Raw genomic sequence first — 14,853 nt, forward strand, 5'->3', positions numbered from 1 at the left:
TAATATTAAAAACAGACCTGAAGAGAAGATTCTGTTGAAAGAAGGTAACATCCGTGTAATCGCATCATCAAGGAAGACAGAATCATTTGCAGTAAATGCAGTCATCGCTGTTATATCCAAGTGTCGATCATGGAGCTCTTTCAGCTCAGAAAATGATTCCATGTTCAGTGATGAAAAGTTTCAAACTTTACTTCTTCTGTGTGTGCACCTATCCTTATATTAAATAATCTAAATTGCAAATTATTGATGATTAAAAGTCAGTTTGATGAGTGTGTGCTCCAAACTTCTTCCAAGTTTGAATCTTCTTTGATGTCAGCTGAGTCACGCTTATACATATTTAGATCTAGACTTACCTAGTGCTGCATGCTGGCAGATTTATCTAACCCCAAATTTTGCCTGGAGTTGTGTTACCCAAAGTAAGATGTATCAACAGTGCTGCAGAAGAAAGGAAGAAGGCTGATCATAGGCAAACAAAACAAAATTATCTAACATATGCTACTGGCAAGTCACAGGAACGATAAGGAGTACATAACAGGGGGAATTAGGCAGAGGAACTAATCAGCCTGAGTCTGAATGTGCTGGCGCTTACTATGTGATTCTGTATATTTGCCTGCTCTTACTTTTTGCCAAGTGTGCAGTCGTGGTTCTCTTTTATGGGCTACAATGTTTTGATGACCAGACAGCACCCCCTTCTACCGACTGCCCTCCCTCTTTGGTTTAGGCTTAAAGGGGTATCTTCTATGGAACTGACACACATGTATAACAGAAGAGAGCTCCCATGAAGGGGTTGTCTGCATTTTCTAAAGTGAAATGAAGTCTTTACTTTTTGGAAAGGGTTTGTGCCACAGCATAATAAAACTAAGTAATGGAAAGTGGTGCAAACTCAGAAGGTATTTTGCACTGGAATGGTGTCCTTTTCTTACAGCACATAGTGTTGCCATTCTGCATGAAGAGGGTGTCACTTGGGTATATTTTGAGTGGAACACCCCAAGCACACAGAGTTTTTGACAGATAGGGTGATCTATTGATACAAATCTACTCAGGGCTCTATGTAAAACAAAATGCTTCTTCAAAGTGGAAGCTAGTAAGGAGAAATGGTTTCCTTTCTCCAGACATTCTGCACATCCCTGATACCACATCAACGGATCAGCTGAATTGAAGGACTTGCTTGAAGTTCCTGATTGGTACTCGCACCCCTCATCCTTTTTACTACCTCCATGAACCTACCCACTCTCTCATTCGGTGACCCATTTGTCGATAACTGCCTCTTGAGACCTGTGGGGGATTGTGGATATTGTATGCCCATCTGGCCCTCGCTGCACGGATTCCATTGGAATTGCCTGTGGCTACGTTATCTGATTCACAGTCCTTTCATTGAGTGACCCATCTGGCGAATACTGCCTCTTGAGACCCGTGAAGGATTGTGGATATTGTATGCCCATCCAGCCCTCGCAGCACAGATTCCATTTGAATTGCTTGTGGCCACGCTATCTGATCCATAGTCCTTTTATTGAGATCTTCCCCACTTTGTTCCTTATGATGATCTACGCCCTGAGGAAGGTGAGACCCGTAATAGGTCTGTCACCAAAACATACGTCGCCACTGACCCCACAATTGTAAAAACTGGGTGAAGTTTACCACATATTTATGCTTTTCAATACCTATTTAGTCTGTATATAGCCATGTTTCTATTCTGTCATTTTTGGACATTGACTGATAACTTGGATATTATTTAATTATCTTTCCAATTTGCTATGTATTTGGGAAACTATTGATTTTTGCTTAATAATGATATTTTGTGACTATTTATGCATTATGTGGTTTGCCGCCTTTATCTATCTGTTTATCTTTGCTTGACTGACTGGATCCACTAGGATCAGGACGAATGTTATTGTGTGAATGTGGAATATATGCTGTATGTTTGAGTGTGAAACTGAATGAACGATGTGGGGAAATGTATTTTTGTTATTATGTTTTATCTGGTCTCAATTGTACTGTACATATGAACATTGATTAAATAATCTATTTATGGATTAACTACTTATAAATAGTTTAATCTCCCTCCTTTTTGATCGTTGGTCTTCAAGGAGGGAGATTGAACTTCTGGTGACTTCATTAGCACCGTTTTGACTTATTTGGGGTGGAGACATTCCTGTGTTTATTTATTAATTGAAAAGCAAGGTCATCATCTTGTTGTGGAATTCAAGGAGAAAGGAGGAGGCTGCGGTGTGGCGTGGGAGGCAATTCCTTGTTTTAGGAGCAATATAAGTAACAGCTCATCCTCCTGGTCTTGTTTTGTTTACTTGTTGGATGTATGTTGTTAGGAGTCCTGTATAGGGAATGTGCTTGAGTGGTTAGTGGAAAGAGATGTGTTAGACCTGGCACCTTTGGCGTGTGTCTCCCTTCCATTTCTCGCTGTTGTCTCATCTGTTTTTGCAGGTGTTAGATGCACTGGGCTCTCTGCCACTGCCATTCAGTGCCACAGCACAAATGCTCCCTGTGTAAATATGACTGTGAATTGGTATATCCCTGATTGGCTTATTTGGTTTACTTGTTAGTCCCTAGTAGTATGGCCTGTGTGTGCCCAGGGCTAGTAACCCAAATGCTGCTGGTGGGCCTGCAGAGTTGGTTTGTGCCACCCACAGAAGTAACTTGTAAAGTGAACCTCAGACCTACCACTGCAGTGTCTGCGTGCAGTCCAGAACTGCCATCTTGGCTGTGAAGTGCCCACACTTCCCAGCCCCTGACCCTTCCATTAGCCTCATGTCAGTCACCCCTATGGTAGGTTCATTGTGTGTGTAAGGTAGGACATGGCTTGATATGTGTAGCATTGCCTGGTAGTGAATCACCCTCCATTTTGTGTTTCACTGCTGCAAAGCTACCTGTTCTCCATAGGCTAGAATGGGCAGACTGGCTACTACATCTTATAGTCCTATCTGACTCAAGGAACATGGTAGAAATTCAAGTTTAGTATGCCTGAGCTCAGAATAATACAATGCATCTTTTAGTGAAGTTGGTTTTAATCTGTGTTTGAAAATACCACTTTTAGACAGTAGGTATTTTCTTGCTTAAGCCTTCCAGTGTGCTCTGCTGTTATGTGTATTGGCTGTCTGGGTTTGGAGGGGTAAGGCAGGCTGGGTCAGACCTGGGTTGAATAGAGAGATCTGCATTGAGTACTGGGGAGGGGTAGCTCCTTGACCTGAATAGGGCTGTGACTGGCAAGGTGAATGCTGACTCCACCTCCTACTGTGTGTCTGATGCAAGACCCCCTCTTTCTGAAAGGAAGGATGCAGCCTGGTAAACAAAGTGCTCCAGGCCTGAGCAGAACTAGTTCTGGCTGGGTTCAGTGACTAGAGTCTTTTGAGAACAAAGACTTTTCGGGCATAAATATCTATGCCCAACCCCCTGATTTTTGTATTGCTCCTGGATGTCAAGAGGAACCTCTGTCCATGTTACTGAAGGAATCTGCAGGAGAGGACTGTCCTTGTGCGGGTGTGCTGTTTCTTGGATTGGCCTGCAGTAATTCCCCTTGGACTTGGAAGAAGAGGGAAAAGGACTTTTGAGAGACTTTTATTTTTGCTAAGCAATCACCCAAGGGCTAGAAGAGAGCAAGCCTCCTGCTGGTGTCACAGGCACATCTGGCTTCCCCACCAGCCTCCTGATTACTCCCAGCGAGGAGTTCTATCTGCAAGTGAGGCCTCTGTGAGTAGAGTCCCTAACACCGTTTGCACGCTGCAAAAGCTGAAGAGTGTAAGAAAAATTCACACGCTGCTGCCGCCGAGCGCTTGCAAACTGAAGATCATTGTATCGCACGCTTGCAGGTCACAAAGTGCTCGCTATCACCGAAGATCATCGCATCGCACATTTGCAGGCGTTTCGAAGGCTTGCTGACCCTCGATCATCAGATCAAGATCATTGCAGCACGGACGCCGAGCGTCTGCCATTTTCCTTGCATCGCACTCGGATTGTCACTACCTCATGGGGCGCCATTTTCTTCCATCGCAACAAGATCGCACTCGCAACAGGATCAGCGCATCATCCTCCTTCACGGCAAGGAATCAACGCATCGCTGGCCTAGCGTAAGGAAATCTGTCGCTTAGTCCCACACGCACCCGCAGTTTGGTACATCATCCTCCCTTTTGGCAATTCAACACATTGCCTGCCTTACGTGAGGAAAACCATCGCTTCAGCTCCTTTGCTACCTTTTGTTTGTTTTGCTATGAAATCCAGGTACTTTGTAAGTAAAAGGGTCACAGAGACCCCTGCCTTGAACTGAACCCCTATTTGAACACTTTGAACTCTTTTTCCATCCTTTCAAGAGTGTCCACATTTTTCAGTATTGTGGCTTTTTACCATTATTGGTCTTGTGTTAAGTCTATATATAAAGATACGTATTTTTTATAACTACTTTTGTGGTGTCCCTTATAGTGTCCTTCACTGTGTTACTGTGTATGATCATAAATTCTTTACACACTGCCTCTGAGATTGAGATAAGCCTAGCTGCTTGTGTATGTTACCACAGGGTTGAGCAGGGGTTATCAAAGGGTGTAGCCCCCTTACTCTGACTTAAGAAGAAGGTTTCCTACTTGGACTGTGGCCAGCCACTGCCAACTAGAGACCCTAATTTCCAACAAGATGCAACTGATTGGGTACATGTTGCCTGAGTTGTGTAGTGTCTTGAATGTGTATGTGAGGTGTTGGAATTAAACACATGTTTGTATAGAGAGCGAAGGGGTTTTCTGGATGTGTGGTGTCATATGAGTTCTGTGTGTGAGGATGGATCCAGCTTTCGAGTTCTAGATGGTTTGTAGCCTTGGAAGAGGTGTGGAACGGAGAACAAGAAGGGTAGAAAGCATTGATCAAGCGGTGTTTTGGTCATAAATATATTAGAAAAACAGCATCAATAGTGAAGGGGATGACAACTGGTTAGCAACGGTGCACAGACAAAATATCGACTCCAAAATATCGACCGGACATAATATCGACTTTTAAATATAGACTGGACAAAATATCAACTGGACAGAATATCGACTACAAAAATATCGTTATTAAGGTAAGTGAAGTAATATCGACTGTATAAAATATAGATAGCAAAAATATCGAATTTTTAATAATATATAATATTTTATAGTGTATTATTATGTAATAATATGTGTGAAAAGTGTGTATTAATGTTATAAAATATTTTATTAAATGAATTTTGTTTTTATAATAATTGCGTAATGTAATTCTGTAGCGGGTTGTGGGTTTATAGGGGAATAGGGTGGGAAGTAATTTAATAATAATTAATTAATTAATATATGTTTGTAAAATATGTTTAATTAATAATTAATTGATAATTAATTAATATTATTTCGTTAATTAATTATTATAATTTTGTACATATTTTTATTAGTAATTGATTGGTAATTATATATATATAATTTTGTGTTATTGTTAAGTAATTAATTTGGAAAAAAATAATATTAATTATTAAATTAATTACAGCTAATGTGCTAATATATTTACTTTGTTGTTATTGTTAATTAATAATTAATTGGTAATTAAATAATATTGATTAATTTTGGGTAAAGGAGTATTTTTAGGGTTCAGGGTCAGTTTTCAGTTTATGGGTAAAGGGGTATTTTTAGGGTTCAGGGTCAGTTTTCAGTTTTTGGGTAAAGGGGTATTTTTAGGGTTCAGGGTCAGTTTTCAGTTTTTGGGTAAAGGGGCATTTTTAGGGTTCAGGGTCAGTTTTCAGTTTTAGGGTAAAGGGGTATTTTTAGGGTTCAGGGTCAGTTTTGGGTTTTTGGGTAAAGGGGTATTTTTAGGGTTCAGGGTCAGTTTTCAGTTTTAGGGTAAAGGGGTATTTTTAGGGTTCAGGGTCAGTTTGGGGTTTTTGGGTAAAGGGGTATTTTTTGGGTTCAGGGTCAGTTTTCAGTTTATGGGTAAAGGGGTATTTTTAGGGTTCAAGGTCAGTTTTGGGTTTTTGGGTAAAGGGGTATTTTTAGGGTTCAGGGTCAGTTTTCAGTTTTTTAATGATATTTTAGCAAGTCGATAATGTGACCGTCGATACTCTTTGGAGTGGGAATAGTATTTTTTACACTTCTGGTATTGTACGGTAATATAATAGGATCTTATTTAATTATAGTATGTTACTCTATATATATGTTTTAACAAATATGATAGTAAAAAATTATTTTTATTATTTTCATTTATTATTTAATTAGTATAAGTAAACGTAAGTATTTTTAAGTATATTTTAGTAATTACATTTTAATATTTATTTAATTAAACACTGTTTTTAATAAAGTCGATATTTTTTATAACTATATTATTGTAAACGATATTTTGTACTCGATATTTTTGTACTTACCTGTTTGTAGATACAAACTCAATATTTTGACTGTCGATATTTTGTCCATGATATTTTTGCAAGTCGATATTTTGTCCCTCGATATTTTTTCAGTGATCCGTTAGCAACAGGTGTCTGCAGAAAACCAGACGTTCCTGCCTAGCTAGAAACCAAAGGAACAATGGGAAGCAAAAAAGAAAAAAATGTGAGGCAATGCATAATAGGTAAATATAAATTCAAAAGCAAAGTAAGCCCAAAAAACTATCATGCCAAGCACAGTAATACATACGTAATCTCTTTTTCGTTGGCACTACTTTTCATAGCCTTGAAGTGAGGCTAAACATTGACCCATCAAACCCAATATTCACATCCCAGCCTCAACGGGTCTTCCCAGCTTTGATCTACACAATCCCAAGTGCTCCCAAGCCTGTGAATGTTTTTTATGCCTCCATATTGATTGTCAGCATCCCTGCCAAGTGTTATTTACTGGAGGTTATAATGCATTGTGGGCAATATCATTGATGACAGGGCCAACCCCTGAGCAGTATCACAGGAAGCAAGACAGGATACCTTACAATGGCAGTACTTGTGCTTCCCTAACAGTAATGATTTCCCACAGCGTACAAGCCAGTGCCTAATCTTTATATTCTCACTGGACGCAAAATGATAATATGTAATTACTCCGATGTTAATCCCTGCGATACAAGACTGCAAGGAAATGTTTTTGGCACGTCACATGGAGCAGAAATCACGGAGTACGGACTAATTAAGTCTCTTTTGAGAGCAGTGGCAGCTGTAAGGCCAGCCAGCCACTGTTAAAAAGTTATTTGACAACTAATAGACTCTGCCTGATGCCCAAGATGTAGCAAAGAAGTCTCCAATTGGATTACTATTTCTCCTATTTAGTTGATAGGTGAGGTATTATGGTTCTACATTTTCAACATAGTTTGCCAGGTATTAACGGTCTCTCAATTGCATTTTGCTGCAATTACTATTTATGAGCAGAAGCCTCAGCCACACTATCAGTGTTATGTGTATCTGTCTGTCTGGTGGACGGCTCTTTTCTTCTAGAAGGTTTTACTTTATTGTCATCAAGTGGATTGAGAACCATTTCAACACCCCTTCTAGGGGTAGTGGAAGAACAGCCTTTGTTCATGAACTTGATCTCACTAAGTATGTTGTTTATTTCAAGTAGATTATAGCTAAATATGTGCAGATTACTACTGTTGAACAAGATACTTATATTCGGTAATGCTCATTCTATTGAAGACTCTATCTAACTACAGATGTCTCACCTTCTGGATATTACTCCAGCATCAGGATGGATCCAGAAACCTTTCAGCAGTTGCTCTGTGCATTAGTAGGTGGCACCATGCGGCTTCACAACAGCATCATTTTTCTCTAGAAATGATGTGTGGAGCCAGTGTGGATGTTACTCTGCACACTGATGTCAACTTCTTTTGAGATTGTCCATTTCTCCAGACGCAAAACCCAAAAGCAAATTAGTCTGACCAGTGTGCAAATCGCTAGACTTTGGATCTTATTAATGGATAGAGTCCAATTGCAGAAAAATAAGTGTGGGAGGGTAGGGGAAGAATCTGCAGCTGGATAATCTCAACCAAAAACAGGTTTACCAAAGGTAGGTACCTTGTTTTCAAATCAACATTTAGCCACAGATTTTACATCTTTTGCATCCATAACAAAACAGTCCTTGTGTATCTTTAAGGGCTTGAAGTGGCGCTTGTCTCCTATTCTGAAGTCTCAAGGACCGCAAAAACTTCCCCCTACTTCTAGGTACCCGCAACGCAACACCCTGTCCCTCGCTGCAGTCCAAGCAGACCAACGCCAGCTCCCCACAACCGTTGTTTACACTATGTTGTTTTCAGTACCACGGTATCCCTGGATTGAGCTACCAAATCGAAGTTGTTCTGTATGTTCGATTTTTATCCATCTGTCTTGTTTGAAATACATAAAGTATTGGATATTTTTCAAAACTGGTATGTATTATTTTGTTTTTTTTCAACACTAACAAGATAACAAAGAAAAATTGCATGATTATCCAGATTACTTAGTTGGAAATTAATTCATTGATTATTGCAAGTTAATTGTAAGTACTGGTATAATACAGTGGAAGATAATAAAGTGCCAGCTAGAGGAGTCCTCCAAAAATTGTAATTATTTGCATTCCCTGGAGACGTTTGTAATGACGGAGGAGACATGAGGAAGTTGAGGTAAGTTTTTTTCACAAATACAAATTCCTACAGACGAATGCTGTCTGCATGCAAGCAGCTTAGAGGATGTAACCAACTGCCACCGCAACTGTCAGCGCAAACCAACTGTCAACCAGGGGAAAGGCTGTCACGCCAATGGGCAGGACAAGGCAGCTTACAGAATATTGACCACGTGCGAGCGACACAGATTTGTCACCTTTTGAATCCATACCAAAGCAGTCCCTGGGTGTCTTCAAGGGCTTGAAGTGGCGCTTGTCTCCTATCTTGAAGTCTCAAGGACTGCAAAAACTTTCCAGACTTCTGGGTTCTCACAACGCACCACCCTGTCCCACGCTGCTGTCAAAACGGACCCACAACCGTCATCTACAACGTGAAATGAAATGAAATGAAAAACTATTTTTATCGCGCAACTAAGCCCAGGTGGGCGTCAAGGCGCATAACCAAATACTACCAGCTATCAGAGAATAGTCCTAATTACGGATATGCCCTGACAAAACACCAGGTCTTGAGCGCTTTTTTAAAAGAAGACAGAGAGGGTTGCATCTTAATCTCAAGAGGTAACAAGTTCCATAATTTGGGGGCAGCAATGGAAAAAGCTCTGTTTCCCCATCGTACCCTTTTGGCACGTGGGACAACCAACAAATTCATCTCTGAAGATCTCAAAGATCTACAAGGCTGGTAACTGGTCAGTAAGGCACCAAGGGGATCAGAAAAACCCTCTGCCAAAGCTCGATAGACAAGACATAGGATCTTAAACGAGATCCTGAGATGAATAGGGAGCCAATGAAGGCTCTTTCTAGCCATCGTAGTAGATGAGGCGTTGGGAAGTGCTAAGACAAAACGAGCAGCCGCATTTTGAACGACCTGTAATCGCTGAATGAGCCCCTTGTTGGAGTCTACATAAAGCGCATTACAGTAGTCCAACCTTGAACCTACCAATGCCACTGCCACCTGCTTACGTGCTAAGGGAGAGTGAGGTTCCGTGACGATTTGAACCCGTGTTTTCAAGTTTGTCGGAAATACATAATATTAGTATCAGCGAACCGCAAATGATCCATTTAGCATATCCTGGTGTTTTCGCTACGATACGAGTAAGAGCACTCTTGTTATGAACACATTTCTGATCTACCCATGGCATCCATCTTAGATCATGGCCGCCATTTTGTGTTTCCTTGCCCTCACATATGCAATAGCCTCTGATCACTTCATTCACTTCACTTTGATTAAGGACACGTAGCCTTAGCCGGAGATTCACCTCTTTCATGACACGTACACCTTAAACTAGATCACGCTGAAGCTGCATGACTCGACAAAGGCTGCCTCCTCTGCCCGAGGCCAGCCCACCTGAACTGGTTTTCCTGTCCATTGTCCTGATCATGATTAGGCGGCCGAAGCCGGTAGCCTTGCCCATTTACAACCCACAAACATCTCTTATCCCGCTTTCCTATCTTCTGCACCTGGCTCTGCTCCTTTCCTTCTGGGCCTTTATTAGGGGGAGGTAACGAACTTTACGATGAGGCGGTCCGGCTCTTGAATGCAATATTGACAAGGGATTGTGATGGACTAGTGGGAACCCCTCTTCGTGATGTTTGGCATCAGATATTATCGACAGTTCCTGTGTAACGCCAAATATTTATTGTTTAAGACACAAAGGTTTGGGAATGTACTGACATGTGAAATATTTGCCTGAAGCACAATTTTTGGTATATAAGGAGCAACCCACAATGTACAAATCGAACAGTCTCCTAGATTCTGCCCGTGTGTAGATTCTGTGATTTCTGTGTCCCTGCAGTAATAAACCTTTGGTCTTTGACGCCACCTTCGAGAAGCCCGTGTTTCTGTTCATTTGCGCACCAAGGCAGGTGGAACTCCGGGGTCTTTGGGTGTTGTTCCCTGACACCTCTGGACGGAACCAAAAGGTCCAGAACTCCAAGAGAGATAGTGAAGGATCTTCCTGAGAATCTTTAACACCCCCAAGCAGGTGGCCACCGTACGGTTGACCTGCAGAGTCATGGATAAGGAGGTGTCAAAGATTACCCCAAGATTTCTTGCAGACTGAGAGGGAGATGGACAGGTTCCCAGTGAGGCCGGCCACCACTCATCCGACCAGATATCCTGGTCCTTGCCAAAGACCAGGATCTCAGTTTTGTCGCCATTCAACTTCAGGGAATTCTGAAGCATCCAGTCGGAGACTGTCTGCATACAGATCCTGAAGTTGGTGGCAGATGTTGAAACTGAGTGGGCAAGTGACACCATAATTTGAGTGTCATCGGCGTATGACACCAATTCCATCCCCTGAGATTTTACTAGCCTTGCAAGGGGGGCGACATAAATGTTAAATAGGGTCGGGCTGAGAGCCGACCCTTGTGGCACCCCACACTGCAAGGACATAGCAGGGGAAAGGAACTCACCAAGCTTGACTCTTTGCTCCCTGTGCTGTAGAAAGGAGTGCAGAAGGTTCAGAGCCATGCCGGAGATCCCTGCCTCCCTCAACCGAGATGTAAGCGTTGAGGGAGACAGGGTGTCAAACGCCGCTGTGAGGTCCAGTAGCACCAACACAGTAGTTTGGCCAGCGTCCACATTCCTACGGATGTTATTTGCCACCATAGTCAGAGCTGTCTCAGTACTATGCGCCTTTCAGAACCCATGCTGGGAGCTGTCAAGATACCCAGATGAGTCCAGGAAGGCAGTAAGATGGCCGTTAAGGTGTGACTCAAGAATCTTAGCAGGAGCGGGTAACAGTGAAATAGGTCTAAAATTTTTCAACTGTTCCGGTTCCAGCATGGGCTTCTTGAGTAGGGGCTTCACTATCGCCCTCTTCCATATTAAGGGGAAAGTTCCTTGGGTTATAGCGCCATTCATAACTTCCAGGAGCGGCGGGAGCAATATCGCTCTGCATTCCTTCAGTATCCTCAGAGGGCAAGGGTCAAGAGGGGATGAGGATTTGATCCTATCGAGCAGAAGTTCAAGTCCTTCTCGAGTAAGTAGCGGAAACCCGGTTAAAATATCAGGATGGTCTCTAGTCCAGGCTTCTAACTTGTTCAAGGTTTGGAGTGAAGAGTCGACTAGGGACTTTCTCTGAGTTTCCAGCGCAAGATAAATGTCCTCAATTTTCTTGTGGAAGAACTCGGATATGTTGTTGCAGAGCTCCTGCGAGCCCACAACTGGATCAGGGACCTGAAGGGAGCAGAGGGAGTCGACAATCTTAAAAAGCTCCCTAGAGGAAGTAAGGGAGGTAGTGAGATTCGAGAAGTACTGCTGCTTTTCCCTGATAACACTAGATTTATAGTCGGCAAGCAGACCATTATGTACTTCCCTTTTGATAGGATCCCACGCTTTCCTCCATTTTCTTTCCTGTCTTCTACAGCCTTGTCGAAGAAGTCTTAATGAATCCATATACCACGGAGCAGTGGGCTTATGGCGAGCTGAATATCTAAAGGACGGGGGAGCCAACTCATCAACCGCCATGGTGATAGAGTCCGAGAGCAATACCGCTGCTTCCTCCACATCTCCCAGGGAAGAGTAGGTGAACTTCTTTATGTATGGTTCAAGACTGTCATTGGTGATGTTCTTAAAACTCCATTTTGGACCTCTGGTAGTGGGGAATGAGTCAGATGTTACTTCCAAAGGAAGGGCCATCAAGAGAGGAATCGCCGAATGATCCGACCAGACCAGAGGCACCGGAGTGTCAACAGACAGTCTGTCGTCATTAGTGAAGACTCCGTCTAGAATGTGGCCCGCCAGATGAGTAGGGTTATTGACCAGCTGTATACATTCACAAGCTGCTAGTGCGTCCACTAACCTGATGATATCCGGGTCCCTTGTGTTATCCAAATGAAAGTTAAAGTCCCCAAGAATGGACAGATGGGAATTGCCAAAGTAGGGTTCCAGGATTCTGAGAAGATCTTCAGTGAACGTAGCTCTGGAGCCAGGGGGTCTATACATAAGGATTCCTGAAAAGGAGACCGAGGGAGTACACAGGCTGGAGAAATGCAGAGCCTCAAAAGAGTCCGAGGCTACAGACAGGGATTTAATTGTGGAGGGCAAGTTGGCCTTGCAGACAATAGCCAGTCCACCCCCTCTGCGTTTAGGTCGGTCTTGTTGCAGCAGTTTATATCCCTCAGGGATGGCCATCAATAGGTCATGACCAGAAGACTCCGAAGCCCATGTTTCTGTGACAAGCATCCATTCGGGTTGCCTGTCTACCACAAAATCATGGATTGCAATATTATTTTTAATACGGGACCCAGCATTGATTAAAAAGCCCTTTTTTATCAGTGTATTCCTACAGGAATGAGAATGGTCTCGGGTAGCCACTTTAGATATGTCAGCACCTCATCAAGCACCAGCTACATTCTGCATCGCAGCCCTGTTCTCACTGATGCTCCTGGACAACTGTTAGTGAGCCTCTGCCAGCACGACTCCTTGAGGGTACTGCACAGAGCACTGTAAATGTATTGCGATTTATATAGCGCATGTATCACCCGAAGGCATCAAGGCGCTTGCCTTGGGAACCCGTCCTGGTATTCCCCTGTGAGATAACCCCAGCAGGGTATCCACAAGGTGAAAGCCAGGCATCCCGCCATGAGGGGCCATAGTAGAGATTAAGCAAGCTATTGCCCAGAGTCGCAGAGTGTGAACCTGTGAGTCGAGTAGCACCGGAACGAGAATTATCGAGTCCGTGGAATTTTTGAGCCCAAGAGCCGCCGAGGCGGGGAATTGAACCCTGGTCCAGGACCGATCTCAGTTTCTGGGTCTGCCGCCTCTAACCCCTGAGCCACACTTCTCCACTGCTACGCTACCCATCACAACTGCTACAGTTGCTATGACTGGCTTGCACCAACATGACAACTGCAATGATAAGGTACTGTTTACAAGTTTTCACTATGGCTTGGGGACCCCACGACTAACGCGATAAGAAGGAACTGTTGGATTATGTTCTTTTCAGTACCAAATCAAGGTTGTTCTGTATGTTGGATTTTTATCCTTCTGTCTTATTTTAAATATATAAAGTATTGGATATTTTTTAAACTGGTATTAAATATTTCTTTTTTTTTAACTCCAAAAAGAAGATAAAGATACATTGCAAGATTAGCGAGCGAGGGTGAGAGAGAGAGAGAGAGAGATAGAGAGAGAGGCAGAGAGAAATAGAAAGAGAGAGAGTGAGAGAATGAAATAAAGAAATCACCTGCACCTTACTGGTAATCTGACAGCTCTCGAACTCCTCCTGGGATAAGCAAGATGGTTATGGATAACATCAAAATCACAGTGTCTTGGAATTGAAGAATTTGACGAGGCCATATCAGAATTTACATTTGGCCTCTCACCAACCTTCTCGTTTTTTTGTTTTACAATGTGGTCCAATTACACTTATTGAAACAAACTGCACTACCATATATTTTATCAATGGAGACAGGTTTGTTGAACTTAGAATCATCCTTTTTCACAAAACCCTGTCTCTTTATTTTCACCATGTCACCTACAGCAAACTTTCTGTTGGAGAAATGTTTCCTGGCATCAAAATATATATTTTGCTTGTTTTGAACGTCACTAACTTTGTTCCTAACAATTACATCAAGCTCCTGTGCTGTTGCGCTGCAATTGAACCACTTAGGCATCCATGCTAGCTTAAATTCTGAGCTGGGCTTCCTGCCTTTGAGCAGTTCAAAGGGGGACACCACTGTGGATGAGTGAAGTGTGGTCCTGTAAAACCACAGCATAGTTTTTACAGCGCTGGGTATGGCTTTGTTGTGATCAATGGAACACCCTGTACAATCCCCAATTACTCTGTTAAATATCTCCACAAGCCCATAAGTTTGGTGATAATAGAATTAGCTTTTGAGGTGGTTGATGGTAGGATTCTTTAAGGAATTCTTCATCATCAGCCGAGATCAACTGTCCCCCGTTGACTGAGATGACAGTGTTGAGAAAAACCCTCCCTCATGAAGATTTCTTTCATAAACTCTAGAATCTCTATTGAGTCAGCTTTGGATACAAATTTGACTGGCCATTTAGAGTAGTAGTCAACTAAAACTATAGCAAACCATGTCTGATGGGGTTGGGTGTGAAGGGACCCAAAACACAATTTTTCCCAAGGATTTTCAGGATGAGGTATAGGAGTGAGGGGGGTTGAATGTGGGTCGAGTCTTATCACTACCTGCACTCATGGTACACATGGTATACTCTAGGACCAAAGCATAAATGTCTCTTTCCATTTGAGACCACCAGAAGTATTCACAAATCCTATGTTTGGTGAGTGTAGCTTCCCGGTGCCCCTTGTGGGCCTTG

General features: G+C 42.6%; 1 protein-coding gene across 1 annotated transcript in view; it reads right to left on the reverse strand.

Annotated features, from left to right (window-relative positions):
- LOC147718252 (nicotinamide N-methyltransferase-like) overlaps nucleotides 1-171 on the reverse strand; it is a 108,323-nt gene extending 108,152 nt beyond the window's left edge. The window contains exon 1 of the mRNA XM_086918246.1: nucleotides 18-171. Within this exon, the coding sequence (XP_086774372.1) occupies nucleotides 18-162 (145 nt within the window). The 5' untranslated portion in view covers nucleotides 163-171. The remainder of the gene's footprint in view (nucleotides 1-17) is intronic.
- Nucleotides 172-14,853: the final 14,682 nt, after the last annotated feature.

Source organism: Lissotriton vulgaris, chromosome 4_1, assembly GCF_964263255.1.
Source record: "Lissotriton vulgaris chromosome 4_1, aLisVul1.2, whole genome shotgun sequence".
NCBI classification, from domain to species: domain Eukaryota; kingdom Metazoa; phylum Chordata; class Amphibia; order Caudata; family Salamandridae; genus Lissotriton; species Lissotriton vulgaris.